Raw genomic sequence first — 24,706 nt, 5'->3', positions numbered from 1 at the left:
CCCGCCCTGCCTGCACGGCCGGGAAGAGAGGGCGGGAGGCGGGAGGAGGAGACACCCCCCGCTTTTATCGCCCGCACCGCACCGGGGTGTGCTGGCTCTCCGCGCTGCAGAGGAGCCTTGTCGGGGGACAGAGACTTGCAGGAGCCCTGCTTATCCTGCCCCAGCAGGCTCTGCCCCGCGGTCGGTGCCCCGGGGCTGCAGCCCAGCCCTGCCTCCCCCGAGGTCGATTCCGTGCTCTCGGCTCTTCTCCCCGCCGCGGCGCCCGACTTGGTTTAGCCCGGGGCAGGCGCTAGGAATAAGCCCTGTCCCCTTTGAAGAGCCTCGGTTCAGGCTCGCCTCTTCCCTCCCACCGCCGCTGCGCACTGCTCGGTCCCGACTGGGCCCTCCCGCCGGGGCGGCTCCAGTGGCTCCGGCTCCAGCTCCACAAGTTCCTGCTGCCCGTGCCCCGGGAGCGCGCACGAGGCTGGCCCGGCCGTCGGGGGCGCCGGGCGGGAGCAGCGGGAGCGGCAGCGGGAGCGGTGCCGGGAGGGGCGGGAGGAGGGCTGTTGTGCGGGAGCCGCCGATGCCGCTGTGAGATGGCATCATTCTGCGCGGCGGCGGCGGCGGAGCGCGGCGCGGAGGGGTGAGGAGCCGCCGCGGCGGCGAGGAAGCGAAGAAGAAGCAGAGAAAGGTGGAAGGAAGGAGAAGGAGGCGGCAGCAGCTGTGAGGCTGCGAGCACGGTAAGGGCACAAAACAGGCTGTGCCGCAGCCTCTCTGGTTTGCGGTCTGGCCCGGCAGAAACGCGGCTGCCGTGTTCGCTCCTCGCCGCCGCTCGGCCGTGGGCAGCCAGGGGGGTGGGCGCTGGACGGCTGCGATCTGCCCCTGTCACCGAGGGGCGGGGAGGAGGGGAATGGGCGTGGGGGCTAAAATGGCGAAGGGAGCCGTAGGGAGGTCTCGGTCTCTCCTTTCCGGCACTTCCACTCGTCGCACCCCTCGGGCTCTGCTGACGGGGGGTTGCTTCTCCCCTCCCGATGCCCCACATGGTGTTCGGAAAATTGCTGGCTTTCCCTGCCGTCTCCCACTCTGGCTCGCTTCTGGACAGGGCTGAGGGCCTCTGGGCCCGCACCTGGCGAGGGGAGGGAGGGTCGGGGCTGTGGTGAGCCTGTGTCTCTGTGGGGCGGGGGGACAGGGAGGGGGAGTGTCGCCGGTGTCCGGTGTCAGCGAATAACCTTGTTTATTCCTGTCTACGGCCTTTGCGAGGGTGACTGGGGGCTGAGTCGTGACCTGTGTCAACGCTGAGTGGATTGCGAGAGGCTTTAGTGGCCAGGAGTCAGTGAGGCAGCTCCACGGCCGGCCCTGGCTCGCTTATGTGCGGGTGAAAGCAGAGGAGAAGGATATTGTGGCGTTTATGTTCACCTTCCTTTGGTGGAGCCGGGGGGGAGGAGGTGAGGAGCCGTGTCCTCTCCCCGGTGCGCTGCTGTCGCCCCTCACGGTGCCAGGCGCAGGGGACACGGGGTGTTCTCGGTCAGCGCTCAGGTTTTAGGTGTCTGCTCGTCTCTCGGGGTCCCTGTGATGGGTGTTTGGCTGAGCAGACTTTGGGAATTGAAGACCTCAAAAGACCTGTTTGTGTTCTTTATCTTTGTTTATGTTGTTGCAAAATGTTACAACTCGGTGTGTTTATTTACTTGATTTTACTTGTAGTTGTCTTATTTTTGGAATGATACCAATTCTCATCCCAGTTTAACTAGGATAAGCTAGCTCTGCTTCCAGATCTATAAATGTTTAAACTGTACATCAAAGAGAGAAAAGGACTTAACAGCATCTAATTATTTTAATGAGAGCTCTTCGATGTTGGGTGAAACTGTAAAAAAAGGTATTCATATTTCAGTTGCACTTTCAAAGGGCAGCTGTGTCTTATAAAAAGTAATCAGGATGCCCTGCATTGAAAAAAAACTCAGGTAGGCAAGTTTAATAATACTGCTTTACTAGGAGATGCAATCACTGACTGCAGGTAGCTGGGTTATATATGGACATACCTCTGAAAGACAGTATGATCTTCATTGTAATAAGTCTACTCTTAAAATTGGTATTCTGGTTTAATCTCTGCAGTATAGAAACAAAGGGACTGATATTGGCTGTGATAAAGCTTTACTAACTTGAACTGGTTGTATATTTTTAAAGAATTTTGTATGCTGCCTTATCTGAGTCCGTTTGGTCAAGGTCTAAACTGAATAACAATTTCTGGTTGATTTAAATACTAATAAGGATTAAATAAATTTACTTACAGAAAAAATCTGAGAATTTTTCATCCTTTTAAGAAAAATTTTACAGCCGCAAAAACACAATTTACTTGGATTCATGACAAAGATGCTTTCAAATGGGGCAAGTAGAAATACTTCTGGTTTATGCTGCTTGTGAACTTGTGGGTTTAGAATCCCTTTATCACCTCCTCAGTGTGGATTTTGAGCTATATTTTAAAGGTCTAGTCCTGTAAGTGCTTCTAGCTTGAGCAGCTTAGTACTATCCATGGACTTTCCCCAATGACACTGTAGAATAATTCCCTTAAATACAAAATTATACTTGAAAGCTTGAGAGCTTTTGGACTGATTTATTCTCTTGGTATGGGACACTTTGTTACCAAAAGAATATGGATTATTTTTGTTTGTAAAATAGTTTACATTTGTTGTTTGATTTCAGTGAAAAAAACACTGTAAGTGAGCCAGTATGTTTTTGTTAAAGGGTTTTCAATAAACTTTAAATAATCGCTTTGCCTACAAGTGCTTCTTAAATCACAGGAATACTGATGGAGTTCAGACTCAACCCCTTTTCATGAGTGTGTGGAACCCTTGGAAGGAGAAGTGTCTGCTAGTTTTACTGATTTTCATCTTTTTAGCTTTCAGTATGAAGTTGGAAATTTTGATAAGTTGGAATTCTCCCCACTTCCCCGTTGTTTTTCATGAAAGGATGTGTGTGGGGAAAGAGATTCCTTCTGGGTTTTGAACAGGAAGAATCAGGAGTAAGGTTTGGTATCACATTCATACATTTCTTCATACTTCCTATGCCATTAAAGCGTTAGACTTGAAAATTAAGGTGCCGAGATCAAAACATCATGACCTAAGCCATGCCTGTTAATTGGAAATGGCTTCTCTTTATGCACTTAAGGTAAATACTTATTGTTAGCTTAAAAAACCCCTGCAATCTAAATCCCCCACAAAAACCCTCAAGTTCATTTTAGAATTGAGTTGAGATAATGAAGTGTGAAGGCTAGGTGAGGTAATGAATGGAGTGATAACCAAAATAAGTGCTTGCTGCTAGCTGTCTTTAAGTGATTCTTGTTAGTTACTTTTAGCTGTGTTAAAAAGACTCTTCCTGAAGACTGAAAAGGAGTGAAGCTACTGATAAAAATGTACTATCTTTTAGGCAAGTCTTCTTCACTTGCCTGCTTCTGCAGAGTGTAACATTCACCTGAATTAAAAAAAAAATAAAGAGAAAAACCCTTCTGGCTCTGCCAGAAAATCAGTTGCATAGTGACTCAAAATCAGAAAAGCTGCTCCAGTGTGCCTGTAATAAAGTGTCTGAACTAGGGCAGGATTCCCCAGTTTCTATGGTAGTGTCATATTAGCAAAAATCCCGCTATTTTTTCTGTCCTTGCGAAACTTGTAAACCAGAACTGCTGAACTCATCATTTGAGTTCTGAGTTGTGCAATATAGTGACACTCTTCTATATTCTCAGGTCTGTGTCCCAGTGCAGGCAATAGGAGCTGGTTACATCCAGGTCCTTCTTTCAAAGTTTGCTGCCATTGCATCAGTAGGCGCCACTTTCTGTGTCGGTGTTCATTCAGATTTTCTGTGGTGTGCTGGAGATTCTCCTGTGGTTACATAAAGTGGCCCTAAGTAAGGATCATTGGAAATACTGGAGGTGTCACCACTGTTTTCTTGAAGAAAAATAATATAGTTGGAAAGAGAAACCTCCTCTACTTTATCAGCAGGAGTTGGGAGTGTCCAGAAGAGGCATTCCAAAGGCTTGTAAAAAAGATGAAGTCTTAGAGTGGTGCACCCTCTTTCCCTTCCCTGGCCCTCTCCCCTGTAGAACACTGACATGGCACAGTTTTTGCTAAAATGTGCTATGATACCTTTAAGAGAGAGTAAGAGTGAATTTTTGTTTTTAGTTGCTTTTTGTAAGTGAAAAGCTCTAATTGCTGCTGCTTGTGATTTGTATTTGCTGTGTTTGAGGAGCTGCTAGTTTAATCAGACGCGTATTTAAGTTTAGCTCTGTTTTCCAAGTGTAGTGTTGCTTTAGAGAGAAACACTGGAGATTCCAGGTAAGCTGTCAGCTGTCAGAGTGGTTATAGGATGTCAGAATTGTTTACAGGGGAGCGTGCTAGGTTTGGTTTTGTTTTGTTTTCATTGCTTTTTTTTTTTTTTTAATTTCTTAGCGTTCCAGGGAAAGTATGTCAGGAAAACCTTTAGGTTTCTTTTACATATAGATTTACTAATTATTGCACATACAGTAAGAAGTAGTTAATCATTGCAGGTTTACATGACTGTACTGCTGTAGTTTTATAGCAGCCTATGTATGACAAAAAACAATTATATTTTGATTTGCTCTCCCGTCAGTCAGTGTTGAGGACTGTATAAATTGTTAATCTAATGTACAGTTTGATAATGCAGTGCTGTCAAAAAATCACTTTTAAAATCCTGTTAAAAGAGAGTATGGCTTTGGATTTAACTTACAAATTCTACTTAATTTGCAAGAATCAATTGAAATTTACTGAGCTGGTTGTGTTACTTTATAATGGCTTTTGACTAAAATAAAGTCACCAATAAAATTGGAGTGAAGCATGTGTTTAACAAAGCAGATTATGTTCTTCAGTTTTTATTAGCCACCCTTTTTCTTTTCATTGGAGTTTGTTAGATATGCTTTTGTTCAGCTTTAAGTGGCTAGCATCTGAGCATACTTAAATGTAACCAGTTCTAAACCTGAATACTTTTTTCTGAATAAAATTATCTGTTACACAGTAGGACAATCTCTTGATTTGTCTTACATGTAAACGGCATTGAAATGCAAATGCATATTAGTATCTGACCCCTCAAGTAGTTCAAACAGCATAGAATTACTCCCATCTACTTCGATTCCATTAGGATTTTAGGTTTATTTTGCAGGATATTGTCTTGAAGATAGAGGAAAGCAATTTAAAAACTGATGAGAAGAGGAAGTCAGATTCTAAAGATAAGCAGCAAAATAATTCTGGTTTATGCATTTAAGTGTCTTCACCTTGCAGCCTGAAGTGGGCAGAGGAGAGCTCTTATCTGTGCTTCTGTGAGCATGAGAGCAGTAAACAGGATACTGTGCACACATTTCTCATCACTGGGGTTTTTAACCCAGATCTTTTGGTATAAGATCTGAATGGAGCCGGAGATTAGCTGAAGAATCCTTTAAAAAAGGAAGCAGCTAAAAACTTCTACCTGTTCCTCATGTAGGTGGGTGAAAAATATAGGAGGATTTAGGATTTTATGTGCATTTCAAGATAGCCAGAAATTCTCAATATAAATCAAATCAAATGAGTTGTAGTTTTAGAATGGGCTAAAGTAAACAGGAAAGATAAAGTTGATAATTGGTAAAATTGCACAATATGCTTTGGCATCAAAACTGAAAAAATAATACATGTCCAATTTTGAAACAGAGTGCTGTGGTAGTTCTTGAAAAATTCAGAAAGACTTTTTTTTGTTTGTTGTTTGTAAGGATGGAGTAAAACTGTTGAACAGATCATGATACCTTAGTCTTAAAAGCTGACCTTGTTTTTATTAACTGGTGTACCAAAATTACATACACAATGTATTTCCTAGCGTCTGTGATGACATAAAATTATGTTTGTAAGCATAAAAATTAAAAAACAAAATAAAATATAAGAGGAAAGCTCAATAGAAGATGAATAGTAATAGGATTGGCAAACTTCCCTTTTCTCCTCAGGTTAGAATCATGGAAACTGCTGCTTCTTAAATTTCAGTTCCCTTTTTCCTCCATTCTTGGCACAATTTATTTTCCACTTCCAACGATCTTTGTACAGTGTTATCTTTTTAAAAATGATCACTTTTCTTACTTAGTAGCTGAAAAGATTTTGGGCATTAAAAAAAAAAAGAAAGGAAAAGAAGATGGATTTTGACTTCAAGATGCCAGTTACAAGGACAGTAAAAAATCAGTTAGTATTGAAAATTTGGTGGAAGACTGATATCTGTATGTCATTCCAGAATAAAATAAATCCCTGACTGAGTGTCTTGTAAGAGATTGCTGACAAAATTTTGTCATGGGATGGTGAATTAAATTGCATTGTTAAGGGAATAGCCATGGAAAAGAAAACTATTTGGAATCTTAGTTCATAACATGATGAAAAGTCTTCTGCTAATGAACGGACAAAATTGGAAATTGAGTAGTTGAACCTTCAGATGGAAATAACAGTGGGTAGTGTAATATTTGGTGATAGGTACATTTTCTATGTTAACATAGGAGACCTAGTGTTGGAAAGAGTAGCTACAACTATTCCTCAAAATGAGGTGTAATGAAGTATTGGTAACAAGAACCAAACATAGTGAAGAACTGTTTTACGAAAATGTCCCATCAGAAATGGAGTAAAAATCTACATGTTGGAATGTATTCAGAATAAAACATATATGAGCTTACATGCTATTTTTATATTACTTACATAAGCATATTTGTTACTCTTCTATGGTAAATGGTTTTGGGGATCTCCCAGATATTTTACAAATGAGCTGTTGGGTTTCTTTATTGTTTGTATTCAGTGTTTGATCAGGAAAATATAACTGATTGAGGAGAAAACTATCAGAGTAGTACAGCTTCTGTGCAAATAAAATGAAAAATGTTGTTAATTTTTAGCATTAAAAGTAAGTGAAGAGAGGCCTCTAGCAGAGGCACACAGAACCTTAAATATTTCATATATTAAATATAGCTTTCAGCTCATGCTTTTAATCCTGTGTCATATAACTAAACAAAAAGGTATTAGAGAACACTTTGAAAAGTTGTGGAGGGTAGTCTATCAAGAAGTAATTCTTACACAGTTCAGTTGAGATTAACTGATGTATGATTCAAAATAAGGAATAACCAGACAAGGAGAGAGAAAATTCATTGCTAAGAAATAGGGATTTTAATAAAAATATTATACAGATTGTACTTTAGTACATAAACTAAATGCATTTTAAAATACTTTCAAAGAGCTAGTTAGACTGCCCACTGTAGCCTTTTTTTTTTTTTTTGGTTACAGTTTTTTATGTTTTGGTTTGGTTTTTTTGCATATAACTATCAGGGACAGTCTACTTTCAGAGTTGGTTGCTGTTCTTGTCTCTTTTGTATGAATCTATCATGCTGGTTGCTTCAGTTTCAAAGCTTTAAAGGCTATAAGAAATCAAAATTGATTAAATAAATCTTTATTAGCAGAGACATATACTTTGGGCTTGTTTTCCTGCATATTTGAACATTTTGTGTTTCAGTCCTTCCCTTATAACAGAGGGGAACTAAGAACATTTTTCCAGATGTTCAGTGACACTCCACAGCTTAAAAACTGGTGTTTCTAAAGGTTAATATAGAAGATGTAGGAATAGACTAAAGAATAAAACAGACAATGTCATCATGCCACTGTTTCTGTGCACAGTGCATTCCTAGCTTGAATGAATGCTTTGTGTATTTTTTCAACTTTTTCTGTGTCCTACCCCGTCTTGAAAGCTGTACAGTACAACTGGGGAAGGCATAAGAAAGGACAGCAAGAGGAGGAGAGATTCATATGGATGAAGACTTAGAGAATGACTAAGCATTTTTAGTGCTCTTCAGGCTGAAGGCCTGTGTGTTGACCGTATCATGCAAGTGTATATTTTGTGGGTAAAACATGCTGGAGATGCTTTTCTCTTGCTTGTCTTTCCTTTAATATCTACCCTCACAAGTCCCTCGAAAATCAACCTGAATAACTTTGACCTCCTTCAGTGGGAAGCTGGTCTTTTCTGTGCACTTTTTGTAGCCACCTGATTTCAAAGCAGTGTTGCTCACAAGAGTAAGCTGTTAATAATTTTAAGTTTTATAACTTAGTCTTTAGCTTTTCTCTAGAAAGGATACTGACCTTCATGAAGGTGTGTTTTCATTCACTGTTGCTTTTGTAATGATGTGTTAAACTTACTATGTTAGATATTATTGTGGTTCAGTATTGACCCTTGAGAAGTCAAACCTTGGGCCCTTCTGGTATGACCTGTTTTTTATTAATTTTATTAATCAATTATTAATTTTTATTTATTAATAAACAGTGACGTGTTTTTTATTAATGTTCATGTTCTCAACTTTGATTTTTTTTTGTAGTTAAATTTTGGAATCATATTAACTCAGACTAAAATTGGACTGGAAAATAATTAGCAGAAACAGGCAACTCTTTGTTTTAAGACATGAGAATTATTCATCAGCTTAGAGCCTTAGTAAGGATCAGGTTGAATTCTCTAGCACTGTAGAGACTGAAGGGCTATTTTTGAAAAAGCAAGCGACAGTGCTTGGCTGAATGCTCTCAGGTAGCAGTAGGTAAGATTAGTGCAGTCTGTGACTGGAAGTAGGACAGACATGTTTTAGTGTTTTAACACTGCTGAGATTGACAGCTGGAAAGAGCCTTGCATAGCACTTTTAAAAAATCAAATATTCAGAGAAAAGAGAGTGAGAACATGCAGTGAATTCTACTTATACCTCTTTGAGCTATTTTTTGAGATAAAGTTACTGGTGAGAGGTGGATCACATCAAATGTCTTACTGACAAAAATTGTGCAAAACCCTTTCTGCCACTTTCTCATAACACTGAGTAGGCTTCTCTTCCTCTCTTTGAATTATTGTTTTTTTTGTGACTTATCAAAACAATGGGGAGGCTGGGAAACTATTTTGTGGATCAGTAATAATGTATTTCCCATTATTGGTATTCCTTAGTCACCTTTTTCATGTCCCATAAAAACATAGGGGGGGGATGGAACAGTAACAGCAGCACTTTTGGTTAATGTCTTTAAAGTTGTTCCATGGTCGCTAATTTTGCTATGGCTGCAGCAGAGATGTGTTTACACCAGTCAAAGCTATTATAACTAATAAGGTGGTGCTGACAGACGCAAATTCCTGTGAGTGGATTTTATAAGCTATCTGGGCACTCTTGGTATGTGCTCAGGCTCTCCTCCTGTTCAGAAGCTCATAGTTCTCCATTTTCCATGTGGTGAAAATAGGTTACCTATATAATTTAATATGGAAGTACCTATATGTAACTAGGGGGTAAAGTTTTCTGTTTGCAGTGTAGGTACACTAAAATGTGCCCATATTTTAACAATCTATCTTAATATATTGATTTACATTGCTCTTGATGCAAGTCTGATGAGCAATAATTTATACCAAGCATTAGGATTCTGCATAACAGAAGACAACCGAGAAGCCTTGTGTGGCTAGCATATATCATGTTCTGACAGATATGAGAACTATTCAGCTAAATATTAGAATTAAGGAGAAAATATTCTTCCCTGATTTCTTGACATATGTGTTGGCCTTTACCTACCATTGTTCTGTTCAAGAAACCTGAAAGTTGTTTACTCTGTTTGTTTCACTGGGTGTGTATTTTTATCTGTAACACACAGAGGAGGCATTGTGGTAGGACCTAGAAGCATCATTGTGATTAAGATTTGCAAGCAATGCATGCTGTAAATATTTTGCTGTAAGTTGCTCTGTAGCAGTGGAACTAGGCTCCATACAGACTTTTCTTACAGTTACAATTCTTTGCTTCATGTGCTGTTCTAGACCCTTCTTACTTGTAATAAAAAAGGCACTGTGCACTGCTGCAGCTCAGACTGATTCAGAGCTTTCTGTGGTGTTTGTGTAGCTTTTGAGTCAGGCAGTGCAGAGAGCTTGAACTCACGCTGCAGCCTTTGCTCAGCAAGCACATGAAATTGTGTCTCTTTCCTCTGCTAGGCTATTGAACTTTGTGAAACTCATGAGAACCTAGTGTTTCAGAAGATATTACTTCTCGGTTTATTTTAACTGGATTTGGTGGTGAACAGATTCACTTAGAGGGATGGAGATGAAAGGAAGAGGGGGAAGAGGCAGGTGGACAGTATGAGTCATGCATGTGATGTTTGCTTGGGAAAACAAAGCTAAAAAAGGCCAAGTATATGGCAGACCAGAACAGGCAGATGTGTGCAATGGAATCATAGTCATTTGTCTGGGCCTCTTGCATAACACTCAGAAATTCAGTTTTTTGTAAACTTATGTAATGGTAGTATATTTTTTCTTAGACCCTTGTATGAGGCTGGTAATATGTTATAGATAATGCACAGATCAATTCTGCAGCATTTGTAGCAATGGTCAATGAATGTACTTGAAAAAAATGGAGAAAATACTGTTTGTATATAGCTTGCTCTCTATATCAATAGGAGTAGATGAAGATTTGGTTTCTGAGATGGAGGGGTGGAAAATGCATACAGCTTGGCTTAAGAAGGAGAGTTTATACTGTATATAAACATACAGTAATATTTATATCAGACCCGATGTGAAGAATGTTAGAATTTGTCCAAAGGAGGAGTAGAGGGCATGACTTATGAGGGGCAGCTCAGGATACTGTGTTTGCTCAGCTTAGAGAAGATGAGACGTAGAGGTGACGTCATTGCTGTCTACAACTCCCTTATGATGGGGAACAGATAAGGAGGTGCTGATCTTCTGGTGTCTAGTGATAGGAGGTGAAGGAGTTGCTTAAAACTGTTTTGGTTGGTTAATAAGAAATTCTCTGCTGAATCATGGAATGGCGTATGTTGGAAAGGATCTCAAAAGTGGGGTCAGGCACTGGAACAACCTTCCCAGGGAAGTGGTCATGGCCCCAGGCTGTCAGTTTGCAATAAAATAGAGTACAGTATTTCAATTAGCAGGGACCTACAGTGATAATCTAGTCCACCTGCCTGAGCAGTTCAGGGCTGACACCAAGGTAAACTATGTTGTTAAGGGCACTGTCTGAATGTCTCTTAAACACTGATGGGCCTGGGGCATAGACCATCTCTCTAAGAAACCTGTTACAGTGTTTGACCACCTTCTCAGTGAGGAAATACTTTCTAATGTCAGGTCTGAACTTCCCCTGACTCAATGTTGAACCATTTCTACATGTTCTGTCACTAAACAACCGGAAGAGGAGATTAGCACCTCCCTCCCCAGTTTCCAGTCAGCAGACTTGCTACTGGTCCATTCAACTCCAGTATCTATTGGAATATGATCCCAATATTACCAGGTGGAACGTGCCTGGACTCTTCTGGCCCTTGCTGCTTGACCAGAGGCGGCAGCTGTGGTGTTTTCACCTCAGAGACACCCCTGGCTGGCTGTATGTTGCAGCTAGGCACTTGGAACAAGTCCAGGCAAGCAGGAATTCAGTTTTTACCTCTAATGGAAAGGCTTTAGGTGAGGTGAAGAGGAAAAGGAGACAGATTCTGCTGGAGGGTTAATCCAGAGTTTTATTCCATGGTCACAGATCCCCGAATCTTGGTAACAGCTCCAACAGAATCCCGAACGCATGGTCCCGTGTCTTTTTAAGCCCAGGGAAAGGGGGAGGGGAAGGGGTAGGTGAGCCACCAACCAGGTGGGAGGGGGGCAGTCTCAGGGGACAATGACACCTAGACTGGCCAATGACCCCAGGGCTGAGAAGCATCTTTTGAACTTGACCAACCAGACGATGCCCTTGCTGGAATGTTAAGCTCGACAGACAGCACTTAACAAGGGGGCAAGGGGGAGGGGAAGGGAGAGGTTGGCACACTTGGGAAACTGGGATAGCTAAAACAGGATATTGCTTCACACTGCAACAAGTATCTGGATCATTGATATAAATATTGAACAGGACTGGCCCTTGAACTGAGCCTTGAGGAACAGCACTGGGACGGGTCACCAGTCAGGTGTAGTCCCATTTGGTACAACCCTTTGAGCTCTGCCCTTCAGACAGTACTTCACTGAGCATACCACAAACCTGCTCTTCCCACAGTTGGGCAACTTTTCCTGAAGGGTGTTGTGAGGAACAGTATCAAAAGCCTTGCTAAAATCCAGAACTATATCTGCCACCTTCCCTTCATCCACAAGGTCAGAGACCTTATCCTAGAAGGATATAAAATTAAACAGGATCATTTCATGATCACAGCTGCCAAGACAGCAAACTACTGTCGCATCCCCCACGAGTCCTTCTGTATTCACGAATAGCAAGTCTGGGAGGGCATCTTTTCTAGCTGGCTCACTGAGTACCTGTGACAAGAGGTTACCTCCTACAGACTTCAAGAATTTCCAAGACTTCCTCATCACAGTGGTATGGTGCTCCTGATTGATATTAATTGAAATCTTTTATGAGGGCAAGGACTACAAATTCATAGGTTTGCCCTAAATTGCCTTGAGAATAATTCATCAGTGATTATGTGCTGGCTGGGGTATCAGTTGTAGACGCCCACTGAAACAACTCCTTTTCTTCCATACCCCTAATCCTCTCTCAGGGGCTCTCAATCATATGTCATCACTAACTGTAAGCCTGTGCAATCAAACCCTTGCTCACAAACAGAGCAATTCCTCCACCTTGCCTGCTCTGCCTTTTGCTCCTGGACCAGCCTATAGCCCTCCATCCCAGTGCTCCAGCCATGAGACTCATCCCACCAATAATATCATAGCCCTGGGAACTGACCAATCCATCCTGTTCAGGAAGCATTCAGACAGTGCTCTGAGATACTTTTAACTTTATGTTAAAAGATGTTTAACTTTTTTGTTGCACTGTGTGGAGTCAGGAATTGGATAGGGTGATCCTTTGGGTTCTCTTCCATCTCAGAATGTCCTGTGTTTTAAGAAGAGTTACAGTTTGCTTTCCACTTCAGTTCTCTGTCCATCTGCTGCAGGGTTGGCAACTTGGAACTTAGTAACAAAATATTTACAGTGTATCAGGGACGTTGGAGTATCTCTGGAGAAGCTGTTGGTTTACTGTCAGGGAAAACTAGTGCCTTGTCCTATTGTCAAGGCCTTGTAAACCTTGGAAGTGGAGAGTGCTGAAGCTGACATTCTACTCTGTGAAAGCAGATCCTAAGGAAACCACTACTGTATTTATATCACCAGTATGTACTGTGGCCTTGGCAAAAAGGTGAGAAATTAAATGCTGCTATATTCCTGTCTGTTCTCGCTGGTCTGAAGATTCACTCCCAAAAGTATGTTGATGAAAACAGAAAGTATGAGGATATTCTCATAGCTTTCTTCTCATTTGTTTTGTTGAAGTACTAATTAACAAGTTTTGGTCCTTTTCCAGATCTCTCAGCCTCAAGTAATTCTCATTTTTTAGGGTAATACTTGTAAGCTGTTCTTAGATAAAGGAGTGAGGGATATTGTAAGTTGAAGATGGTTTTGGTAGTACGTTTGAGTTTTGACTGGAGAAGCAAAACATTCTCTTGGCAGAAGATATCTGGGGGTCCTGGTGGCCATGAGGTTGAACATGATGCAGCAATATGCCATGGGGACAAAGAGGGTGACTGGTTCCTGGGCTGCATTAGGCAAAGAATCTCAGTCTGGTTGAGGGAGGTGGTCCTTGCCTTTTATTCAGCACTGGTGATGAGGCCATACCTGTAGTGCTGTGCCCAGTACTGGGCCACTCAGTACAAAGGAGGCATGGATGTGCTGGAGAAAGTTTAATTAAAGGCCATCAAGATGATTAAGGCACTGGAGCACCTCTACTTAAAAAAAAAAAAAAAGTTTCCAATATTCACTATTAGCGTAGAATATGTCCTACAGTTACAAATATTTTGAATAGTACATTTTACTGTCCTTTCAGGTTTTCTAGATCTGTTTGTATCGGTGATATTTATGTGCCTCATGAAACAGGTTTTTTTTTTTTAGCATATGTATTTTAAACTCATCAATGCCTAAGGAATTGGAGTAAGTACTAAAGGGATCTGAAGGAATCTTATGATCTTGATAAGTAGCTAACTATTCTATTAAATAGTTTCAAGTTGTTAGCTTTGCATTTTTATAAACTATCCTAGATTTTTATTTAAGGTAGAGACCTACATTTCAGTCCCTCAGTATTTGTCTGACTCAAGTTTAGCAGTAGGTACCACAGAAAATAATTTGTTGCTCAACAAACTTTACTACAATCTTTACTACAATCCTGTCCTAGAAGTACTGTCACTGTGTGTTTCCATTGTGTGAAAAGTAAAATCACTGCTCTTAGCATTATTTTAAATGATCGGAGAAAAACTGATTTCCATTTCTAGTATTTTCTAAGCTATTAAACAATGACTTAAGCTACTGTTTTACAAATGGTATCTCATAGGTGAGGAGGCTGTTCAGTACTACTCACAGCCTCTTACAAATTTACTGGCTAATTATTAAACTTATCTATGCTTTATGATTCTGAATACATTTTGTACCATCTTTTGCATTCAGTTTGAGCATAGAACTATTGCTTAAGTTGTTTTCACAGGGATTTTGAAAGTTAATAATCTTTCCTTTATTGAGCATACTGTCAAATAAGTTAGGACTTGTAATGTTTCAGGTTCTTCAGTTTCATGCATAATTTTAAGACATAGGTAGAAAACCTGATGGTAAGCATGCATGCTACTTTGTTCCAGTCTAAATATTTTTTATTTGTAACATATGGATTTCATGTGTACTTTTCTGTGGAATAATTAAAATATCTCCCAGAAAAATTTTAGATTATATAGGTATCAAATGCAAAGAAAAATATACATAGGACTGAAATTTAAAGGTAGTAAAGGTGAGTACAAAAAAAAATAAGGGGTTCAAAAACCAGGAAGTGTTTAAATTCATGCAGATAAAAAGGTATGGGAATTGGCTGCTTGGGGCAAAAACAGAATAGCAGAAGATGTGGAACTTGGTTTAGTCTGTGAAGAAAAAAAAGTAATATCCCAGTGTCATATAAACAGATCTATTAAGTTAAATTGAAAGAATCCCAGACATTCAGGGTAAGGCATCCAGATTAAAAATCAAAGGTTAGAGCTGTTTGTGTAACTTGGACTTTGCTTTTCTCTCATATGTCTAGCAGGAGTCACACATTGAAGCACTGTTTACTGGGATTTGCCTCTGAACCATTTCTTTCAGTGTATCTGTTAGAATGACAAAAAACCCACCTGCTGCTTAATGGTGCTTCATTACTCCATCGTTCTTGTTCAATTCATTTACTTAATTTCAGTTAACTGAAGCTTGTCAAGGCTTTTATTTGACATTGAAAAAAATCTCTTCAATGTTTTTGCAACTTCTAGTGTGACTTATTGCCTGCTTAACTATTACAATATGTTCATTTAGAGCTTTATATACCCTTTTTAAAGCCTTTGCCAGCTAGAAAGATGTGTAATGTGAAATAGCTAAAACAATAGTATAGCTAAGCAGTATTTTCTTTTTCTTAAAGTTTGTTCTTGTGTTTAAACAATTTTGGCTCCTTAACAGTGCAACAGAGTGCATATGTGAAAGAGTTCTTCTAAGTGGCTGAAGCATGTCAAGGTACCATTTTGCCAGCTTTATGAGTATTTTAAATTCTGGCATTCTGTTGAAAGGAATCAAACCAGCAAATATTTTCATTAAGTGTATAAGATGTCCATGAATATAGATTTTACTGGAAGCTAATGTTCACAGGAGTAAGTTTGTCTTTTCTTCCCCTGCCTTCCCCCATACACCGGTTAATTGCTGATTAATTAAAGCTAATACCTTCGCCTACATGATAAGTTGTTTGTATCCCTAGTCCATTGCACCTAAACCAAAATTTGTATTGGGCTTTACTGTATATTCCTGGTTAACATATATTTGTTAGAAAAGAGAATGGAACTGCAGACTTCCTGAATTGGCCTGAAATAGTAAATCTTAGAGGAGGAGAACATCTCAAATGGAGGAGGAGAGATGAAATTTTAGTGAAGAACAAATTAGTTTTGTATTCAACATGAAGCAAGTGTTCAGTGGTTCTCAGAAGGCCCTGCTGGTGTTTGTGATAAGTATTTCCATTGCTTCTTAAAGTGGCATTTGGTTTGTGGTAAGGTTTGTGGCATTCGAGGAAAGAAAACTTTAAGTTCTCTATTTGCCTATGTGTAATTATTACTGTAATTTTAACTTTTGATGATCAGAAATACTCATATAGGGAATGGCAAGTCTTAGATTTTTTTTTTTTGTAAATGTTGCAGAGGGCAAGAAGAATTGTAGAAGTAACTTTACTGTCCTGCTCAGTGTAAGAAAGGCCAACATATTTTTGGGTCTACAGAGATTTCTCCAGATCTGTTTCAGCTCTGGTTTCTGTTTGTGCATCTCAAATTACTGAGGTGAAAATTTCCTGATGGCAAAGGGAGAAATCCTTAATTTTTAAAATGATAATAGAGTTACTGGTTCTCTCTGGAAGTAATACAGATTTGTTTTTTTTTTTTTAAACCCAGTTAATTAGACATGTGTTCAAGTAGCTGTGACAAAGTCATCAGCGTTTTTAACGTTGATAAATAGTGAAATGGACTTTTCAGTCAGAACTGTGTTGAATAAAAATTCTGTATTTTCTAGGTCTTAATGGAAAGAGATTGATTAAGAAACTTACTTGCATCTGACTTAAGAAAAGGCATTTTTCCCCTTTTTTTTTTTCTTATTTTTACATCAATAAACTTGCTTCTGATCCTATACTTGCTCATTTTCATCAGCCTGGTAACTCCCTTCCCCCCACCCAGCCTTGTTTCTTTGGTGGAAGAAGAGGGCCTGGAGGCAGGACTAGAAGTGTGGATGATTTTCTGTGCTACCCAACAAAGTGGAACAGCTGTCTTTTCCTGAAAGATGCTCACACAGGGTTGCTGTGTCACCCTGCATGCTCCACCATGGGCAGAGTTTCCCTAGAATCTTTCCTTCCCATACCTCACACTCAGAAGATCAGAACAGCTACAATACAGAGATTCTGACACCTACAGCCTTCAAAATCACTGTTTACTTCTCTAACCTTTAGCATTAATTGATATTTTTACATTAATGAATTAAAGTAGGAAAAAAAATTAACTGTTTTCTGTGATGGGATTTTTCATATGTTATGAAATGATATCACAGGTAATTGGACCATACTATCTTTTTTTACTTTTTTTTCTTATTCCTCACTTGATTCTTGTGGTATCGTATGAGTAAGAAAGTAGTTTTCTCTCTTGGTGGGTGTGCTCTTTTACATCTGAGTGCCTTGATTCTTCATTAAATATCTCCTCAATTACTGGTTCACAGCATCAGGCAGTTTATAAATGTGTGTTTGCTGCTCCAGTGATACTTCCTAACTTTCAGCTTTACAAGAAATACCTGCACTAGATGCAATCATTTTCAAATGAGTAATGCCATTTAAAATGTGCCTGCTTAAATTCTATGAATAAGTAATTATTCTACTAATGACTGAAAAATAAATAAATGAAATATTCACTGTAGTTGTTCCCTTTGATTTCTGATGTTTTAATAGCATTTTGAGATTTGGAGAGTATTGTTCACAGAAGTGTAAATTTTTTAAATGTTGTTATTGTTAATGAGACTGACTTCCATGAAACTGTTGATTCATATGAATTAGGAGATGATCCTTTAATTTTTTTAATAGACTTCTATGTTGTCCATTCCACAGTTTTGCTTGTGTCTTATTTTGTCCTAATCAATCTGTAGTTACCCAAAATAATATATGACAACTGAAGTAATATTAAGTAATATTAAAGTATCAGCTGTAGGAGTTAATAACTAGATTGTACTCTTCCAGTTGATGTAACAGTTATATATGATGAGGGTGGTTTAGAAAGAAGGGTTGTGATCACTGTGGTCTTTGTGGGGCTCTCCAGAGTCTCTCAGTGAATTTTTGTTGTCCAGGAATTTTGAGGCTGGGAGTGATATTTGTATGTATTGATGAACAGTTCTGAAAGTAAAGCTTCACATGCTTCAGACCAATGAAGTTTAACCTAGACTTTGAATAAAGAGGTGTAGCAAGTTCATATTTGGGAATGTGTGGTGATTGTAGCCCTGTCAGAATTAATCCCCTCATTTTCAGGAAGATTATAACTACAAAGATGGTGACTTACATTTGCTGTATGTAATCCTCTTTTTAAGATTATGTAAAGATAACCTCAAAGATTTTAACCCTTAATTGACATATTCAAGAGCCAAACTGGGCATTTATTTTAAAAGACAAGAAAAAGGGATTTAAGGATGAGGAAAAAAAAATTTGTCCATGATGCAAGAAAATGGTAAATAGTGCCCCTATGACATAGTGTTCCCTTGTCCATTAGTGGTAAGGGCTTGCATTATTTGAATTATGACTTTTGAGATAGTTTAGTTAAAAATCCTCATCTTTCAGTGTTTCTTCACTATCTATTTTTCTTTCTAATGGAGACTTTTTTGTAAATTAGATCAAGAAAATACAGGTATTTTGCTTTTGACATTACCCTGAATGTCAAAACTACTCAGTCCTCCTAATGAGTATTTTCACTTCGCTTGGTCTAATTGCCATCCCATGCATTTCTGCAGATCAAACAATGTGTTTAGTTGAAATTTTGTTTATTTTTGGCTGTGCAGATATAATTTCTTCTGGCTCATCAAGACGGCAGGTTGCTAGTCCTTGAAACTTTCAGATTTTCAGTATTGGAAGAATGCCTACTAGAACTTCCAGAAATCTTCCTCAGGTTATAAAAGGTTTTACTTCTAGTAAAGTAAAAAAACGATGGTAGTCCCATCTTCATATAAGTCTGTCAGTTCTTCTACTTATGTGACTTCTTTATTGTCCCTGCTTAGTTTCATTCATGCATAGTATATGCATGGTCTCTCTGCAGCAGCCTTGCTCCCCAGAAACCCAAGATTTTTGGGAATGTTTATGTCAACACTCTTTACTTCCAGTCTTTGTTAATTTTGGACTGCTCTTTCATGGTCTATTACCCCAGAAAAGCTTTTAATGTCTTTTACTTGAGTATGGCAATCCATACTAGTATCTCACAAATGTCAGTAATACTATTTTTGTCAGCACTGCAAACGGTTCCTGTGATAGAGTTCTTGCCCGCTGTCTCACCTCACCTCACCTCACCTCACCTCACCTCTGCTCCCTGCCATATCTGCACCAGTAATTTTTCTGTCAAAGGTTGAAGGGCCAAGTTTTGGATTATGCTTCTCTTTTTTAATTGTGCGCAGCATTTGTCATATTCAGACCGGCCTTTAGGGACTAATAGATGTTCAAAGCTCTAGATAAAATAGTTCATCTTGTACAATCTAGTTTGGCTGACTTTCCTTCTTGAAGGCTTTGTTTACCTGGAGTAAAAACATGTTTGACTGGAAGTGAGTATGACCCAATGTGCATCAGGCAGTGAAGACTTTTTTTTTTTTTTTTTTAAATATTAACATTAGAGTGGCTTTTTGGATCTTAAATGAAAATGACAAACATTGTCATGTGAGCAGGCTGTCTCCTGAAAGAATCAACCTTCATCTGAGCTGATTAGGCAATAACCTGTTAATTTAAAAATGTCAGTAGCTGAGTTAGTGATGAAAATAACTGATGACTGAAGCCTTAAATAAATTTAATGTTTCCTTTCTCTTAGTTCCTAACCCATTCTTGATTTTTAATCAGTTAAGAAAGGGTGAGTGGGCTGCAGCTGTTAGAATCTTTGGAACCTGATGGAAACTGTTAGAATCTTTGGAACATGATGAAAACAGAATCAGTCAGTTCAACTAACTTGCTCTGTTCAGTAAAGCCCTTTCAATATAAACCATGACACAAAACTTTCTGTATTGTTGGTAAAAACCTATGTTTATTTTTAAAAGTTTAAATGCTTTTTAAAAAACTTTCCTATATTTCAGTGTGTTTTCCTAAATAGTATTTGACATGCACGTCAGTATTTTTTTTACAGCATACTGAAAATGTGGAACTATAATCATTGCTTAGTTGTAAATGCACCTAAGTGTACCTTATTGGCAAGAATATAAAATAGATTTCTGTTATAGAAGGATGTTAATTCAGCAGGGTCAGAGCAGAACATTGGGGGACTTTTGTTGTGGGTTGCAGTCATGCCCCTCAGCCAACTGCAAGCCTAACTTTGTTTCATCTCCGTCAGCTATTGAGATCTCCCTCACAGTGCAATAATTTCTCCCAGGTATCGTGGTCATTTTTTCTTTCAAGAGGAGAGATACAAAGCTAAATGTAGTGAATTCTTGCTGCCCTGTTATCAGAAGATTGACAAACGTGTTTGCCAAATGCAGTTAGCATCTTAGTAGCTTGCAGAGCCAGAAACTCAGGTTTGGGCAGGTGGTATTGCAGATAAATCAGCACATGAAGTTTGAGGAGATTATACAATGAACTGTCTACTTGAGAATTCTGACACTATTTATTTATTTATTTCTGTATTTATTTTGCTTTGCACATCCTTGATTTAAAGTTAAGAAAAGCACACATTTCATCCAACCAACCAAATGAAAACCAACCCCCCACCCCAGCGTTTTAGATCTACATAGGTTAAACAGTTGAAGGAAAGAAATAATCATAATTTGTCAATTACAGAAGTATGCCTAAACTAGTTTTTTAATGTGTGTTTAGAACTAAATTGCAGATCTTGGTTTCTTGGGAAGAATTTGAATTTATTTGAGTTGTTTGAATGTGTTGCTTTTATGACGTTTCCATATCAGCGGCCTCCAAAGTCAGGTGTAGACAACCATCCAGTGGAATGTGTGAAGAAAGCCTAGGACTTACATTTTAACTGACAAATAAGAAAGAAATTAAGCTTTATTTAATATTGACACTGGCACTCTCTGTAGGTCTGTATGTTGGATGGTCCTGTGTCACATTTGGTTCATGAGGTGTCCCGAAGACAGATTTAGTATTCCACAGTATGATGGGGTCACAGTAACACCTTCATTTGTTCATTCACTTCCAGTATATTGTGATGGAGGCAGTTTACTTGGGCCCAGTTAGGAGGATTTGTGGATTATAATATTTAGGTTTTACTAAGCAAACCCTCACAAAGTAGGCAAGTACCTTAAAAAAATTCCTGCAAAGAGACCACAGATTGAAGATAATACTAATAATATAAATAATAAGAACATGGCAGAGCTGATGCTTCTGCTTCTAGCATGAGCTCTTGGTCACGTGTATTAAGGGATAAAACCATTGGCAATTACAGGTGACAAGAAGTCAGCCAAAACAATTTGGTTTATCAAGAATGGTATTTCAAATATGGATGTACATCCGCTATTGGAAATGATGAACATTGTTTCTTGAGGTATCAGCTGATGATAGTATGAAGCCATCACAATTAGCAAGGCATTTAAAAACTAAGCACCCAAAACATGAAGACAAGCATGCAAGCATCTGCAGGTTTTTTTCAGCAACGTTGAAGTCATGATGAACTCAATCCAAGATTTTACAAGATTTCACTAAACTTAGTGATAGATCATTAGAAGCCTCTTTTGAGATTTCTTAGTAGCAGAAGACACGGATACAGTTGGGAAAGCATTTCCTCTTCCTGCAGTACTATAAATGTCTGAAATAATACATGGTAAACAATGTGGTGACAAACTAAAACACATTCTTTTGTCAGCAGATACTGTTGGAAGATGTCTGGGAAACATTGCCAAAGTTCTGAAGAAACAAATATCAGAAAAAATTACACAGTGGGAGAGGCTTGCTCTACAGACACTTGGATGAAAGTACAGGTGTTTGTGGTGTGGCTCGACTTACGGTGATTGCTAGATTCTGGGTGCATAATGAAATTCACAAAGAACTAAGTTGTTAGGGAAAGATGTACCAGACAAGAGACATTCTTAAGCATAAATTCTAAACAGTGTCTTCTTAAATAACTTTTTTTAAATGGAAAAACTGTACAAAAGTAACCACAGGTGGACAGATGGAGTGGCTGATTTGACCAAAGTAAAAAAAAGGTTCTTGGCTACGGTTACAAGTTGAGCACGACTTGCAGAATTCATTCACTGCATCATGCATAGGCAAGCAACAAGAAAGTTGGAGCCATAAGTGCACAAAGTGCTGCAGGATGTCATTATTGTGGTTCATTGTATGAAAACAAAACCTTTAAATAGTTGAGTATCTAACATAATCTGTAATGACACTGGGTGTGACCAGGAAGATCTTGTGTGCTGTGCAGAGGATCACTAGTTATCATGGCAAAGTGCTTAGGAGAGTTGTAAAACTTAAAGATTAATTACATGTTTCATCTCACAGAAAAACAAGTGTTACGAATTTCCTGACCTGTTTGGTGATAACAGTCAGCAGTATGCTGACTGTCAGTTATTAAAAAAAAAAAAGGACAATTAAGACACCCTCACTTGAAGGTCAAGATGGTATTTTAACAAGCAAGAAACCTATTGTTTTTTGAAATAAACTGATGCTATTGAGAAAGTATTTTGAAAATGGATGTTTTGAAATGTTTCCTTATGTGATTTTGTTGCCAGAAAAGATTTGTCATCTGTAAAACCTTCTGTATTTGTAGAGTTAAACTTGGAAGCAGAACTTCCTTATCTGCTTAAAAGTCCTCCCAGTTAAGAGTTTCAGAATCTCAAATTTTTATAGAAGTATAAAAATGTGCCTTCCATTGGTTTACGATAACAAGTGATTGATATCAGGGAAGATGGAAATTTATGGCCATATTTCAAGAAAAACCTTTGCATAATTAGTGGATGGAGATGCAAAATGAGTGTCATGATTTAGAAAGTGTAGCCAGTGATGCACTTTGATTTTGATGTACATATCTTTGTAAATTGTGTTTTCCAGCTATGACAGCCAATAAACTGAATTTGAAACTCGACCTTCAAATCACTGTATTACAAAGTGCTAAGTCAACATTTTAAAAAATGCTGAAGCATATTCAATCACATGGCTCTCACAAAAAAAACCCCACTTTTTTTTAGTGAGAGCATAAGGGTTTTTTACCATTAAAATATTTCAAAATATTGTTTATTTCTTCTTCATTTCATCCTTTTAAATTTCTGGTTTTATATGTTGTAATATATACAGAGTGTATTAGTAAAGTGGTAAATATATTTAATTTAGAAATAACTACACACGTACTGGGGGTATGTTCTCAAAATTTTCATACTTATAGAAGTGCATGATCAAAAAGGTTTGGTGACAGCTCTTCCCATATTGTTAATTGAAACCAGTTGTATTCACAGAAGCAAATATGTGGAAGTTTATCCAGATCAGGGAAAGTCTATTTTACATGTATATATTCTTTTCATGTGAAAAGTAGTTGTCTGATAGACACAGAATGTTTTACTCCTGGATGTGTTTCAGTTGTAATAGCTCAGGAGGACAGGAGTGATGCTGCTTGCATGGGTACGTGCTGGGATGCCCCAGCTGGGATCTGACACACTCAGTTTTAGTTGCTGAGTGGTGAGCTGGGTGTCCTTGTGAAGTGCTTCCTGTCTGAATAGATGAGGGGAGTGATTTGTGGGTGGACAGCAGTGGGGCAGGAAGCTGGTGGCAAATCTAGGGATAGAATGCAAACGTTTGTTTGAATTGCTATTATTACTGTTTGAGTGTATTGTTCTGGTGACAGGATGATTTCCAAGCATGTAAACATTTCAAACGTTTTGTTCATTTGAAATTGTTGGTGCTCAGCTTATCTGAAATCAGACCATAAGTATGTCTTCTAGAGAGAGAATTATTGATATATCACAGCTGAATTTCTATTCTTGCCTTACACAGTTGTTCTAAGCTATGTAAATATATATGTTACTGAAGTGTCTTGGCATCCTTAGAGGTGTAACGTGGGACAAATTTCCAAAGCGATTGCTTTTTTTAGCTGCTGTTATGAAATAATGTGTTCTGCTGTACCTAAATAATACTTGGTAACTTCTTGATTAGTTGAACATTTTATTTAATAGCTGTAGCTGACATGCAGAGATAAGTACTTTTTAATAAACTATCTTGTTTGCTTATTTTAGGCTGAAGCCTAAACCTCTGACATGGCCACAGCCTCACCAAGATCTGATACAAGTCACAACTGTAATGGAAGATTACAGATGCAAGTAACAGGCAAGTAGTGATTTGTTTCATAGAAATTTTTACAGGAAAGCATATGTATTCTACAAAAGCAATCCTGGAAGTGAGTGTAAAAATGAGCTAGTTAATATCTTAATTAATGATATGAATGTTGCAGTTAATAATGTGACTATAATATATGTAGATGATTTGAGGCTAAACAGAGGTTATATAGTGAATTGCATGATAGAGTTTAATAAATTTTCAAAATTAAAAAAAAAAGGTATTCTGTACAACAGTACAGACAATTGCAAGAAATTTTGCTTGGGAACGAGTGCTTAATGACATGTATTCTGAAGAGGGAGCACAGATTACTGAAATTCTAGGAAAAAAGTTGGTGGTTGTTGTGAACCCCAAGCTGAAAATAGGTGCAATGTTGTAGTGAAGGTGGAAAGCTGGAGGAGATCACAAAATTTGCTAGCCCTTCAGAAGATTAAGTTCTTTCATTAAATATCAGGTAAATATTTGTTGAATATAATATCCTTAGGGCCACCGGTTAGACTTAACAGACATATGGAATAACTTAGGTTGGAAAGGACCTTTGGTGATTCCCTAGTCCACTCTTCTGATGAAGGCAGGGCTACCTTTGAAGTTGGATCAGGTTGCTCATTATATTGTTCACTTGAATTTTCAGTATCTCAAAGTCTGTAGATTACCAGCTTTACTTGTGATAAGCCATGTCAATTTGAATGTTTTTCC

The 24,706-nt window shown here is 38.7% G+C and overlaps 1 protein-coding gene across 2 annotated transcripts in view; it reads left to right on the top strand.

Moving 5' to 3' along the window:
- Positions 1-536: 536 nt before the first annotated feature.
- WWP1 (WW domain containing E3 ubiquitin protein ligase 1) overlaps positions 537-24,706 on the top strand; it is a 58,542-nt gene continuing 34,372 nt past the window's right edge. For both annotated transcript variants that reach the window (XM_066565636.1, XM_066565627.1), the window contains exons 1-2: positions 537-719; positions 23,911-24,001. In XM_066565636.1, coding sequence (XP_066421733.1) covers positions 23,932-24,001 — 70 coding nt within the window. In that variant the 5' untranslated portion in view covers positions 537-719; positions 23,911-23,931. The remainder of the gene's footprint in view (positions 720-23,910; positions 24,002-24,706) is intronic.

This window comes from Molothrus aeneus, chromosome 1 (assembly GCF_037042795.1).
Source record: "Molothrus aeneus isolate 106 chromosome 1, BPBGC_Maene_1.0, whole genome shotgun sequence".
In the NCBI taxonomy this organism is placed as follows: Eukaryota; Metazoa; Chordata; class Aves; order Passeriformes; family Icteridae; genus Molothrus; species Molothrus aeneus.
This window is presented reverse-complemented; position numbering and strand designations above follow the sequence as displayed.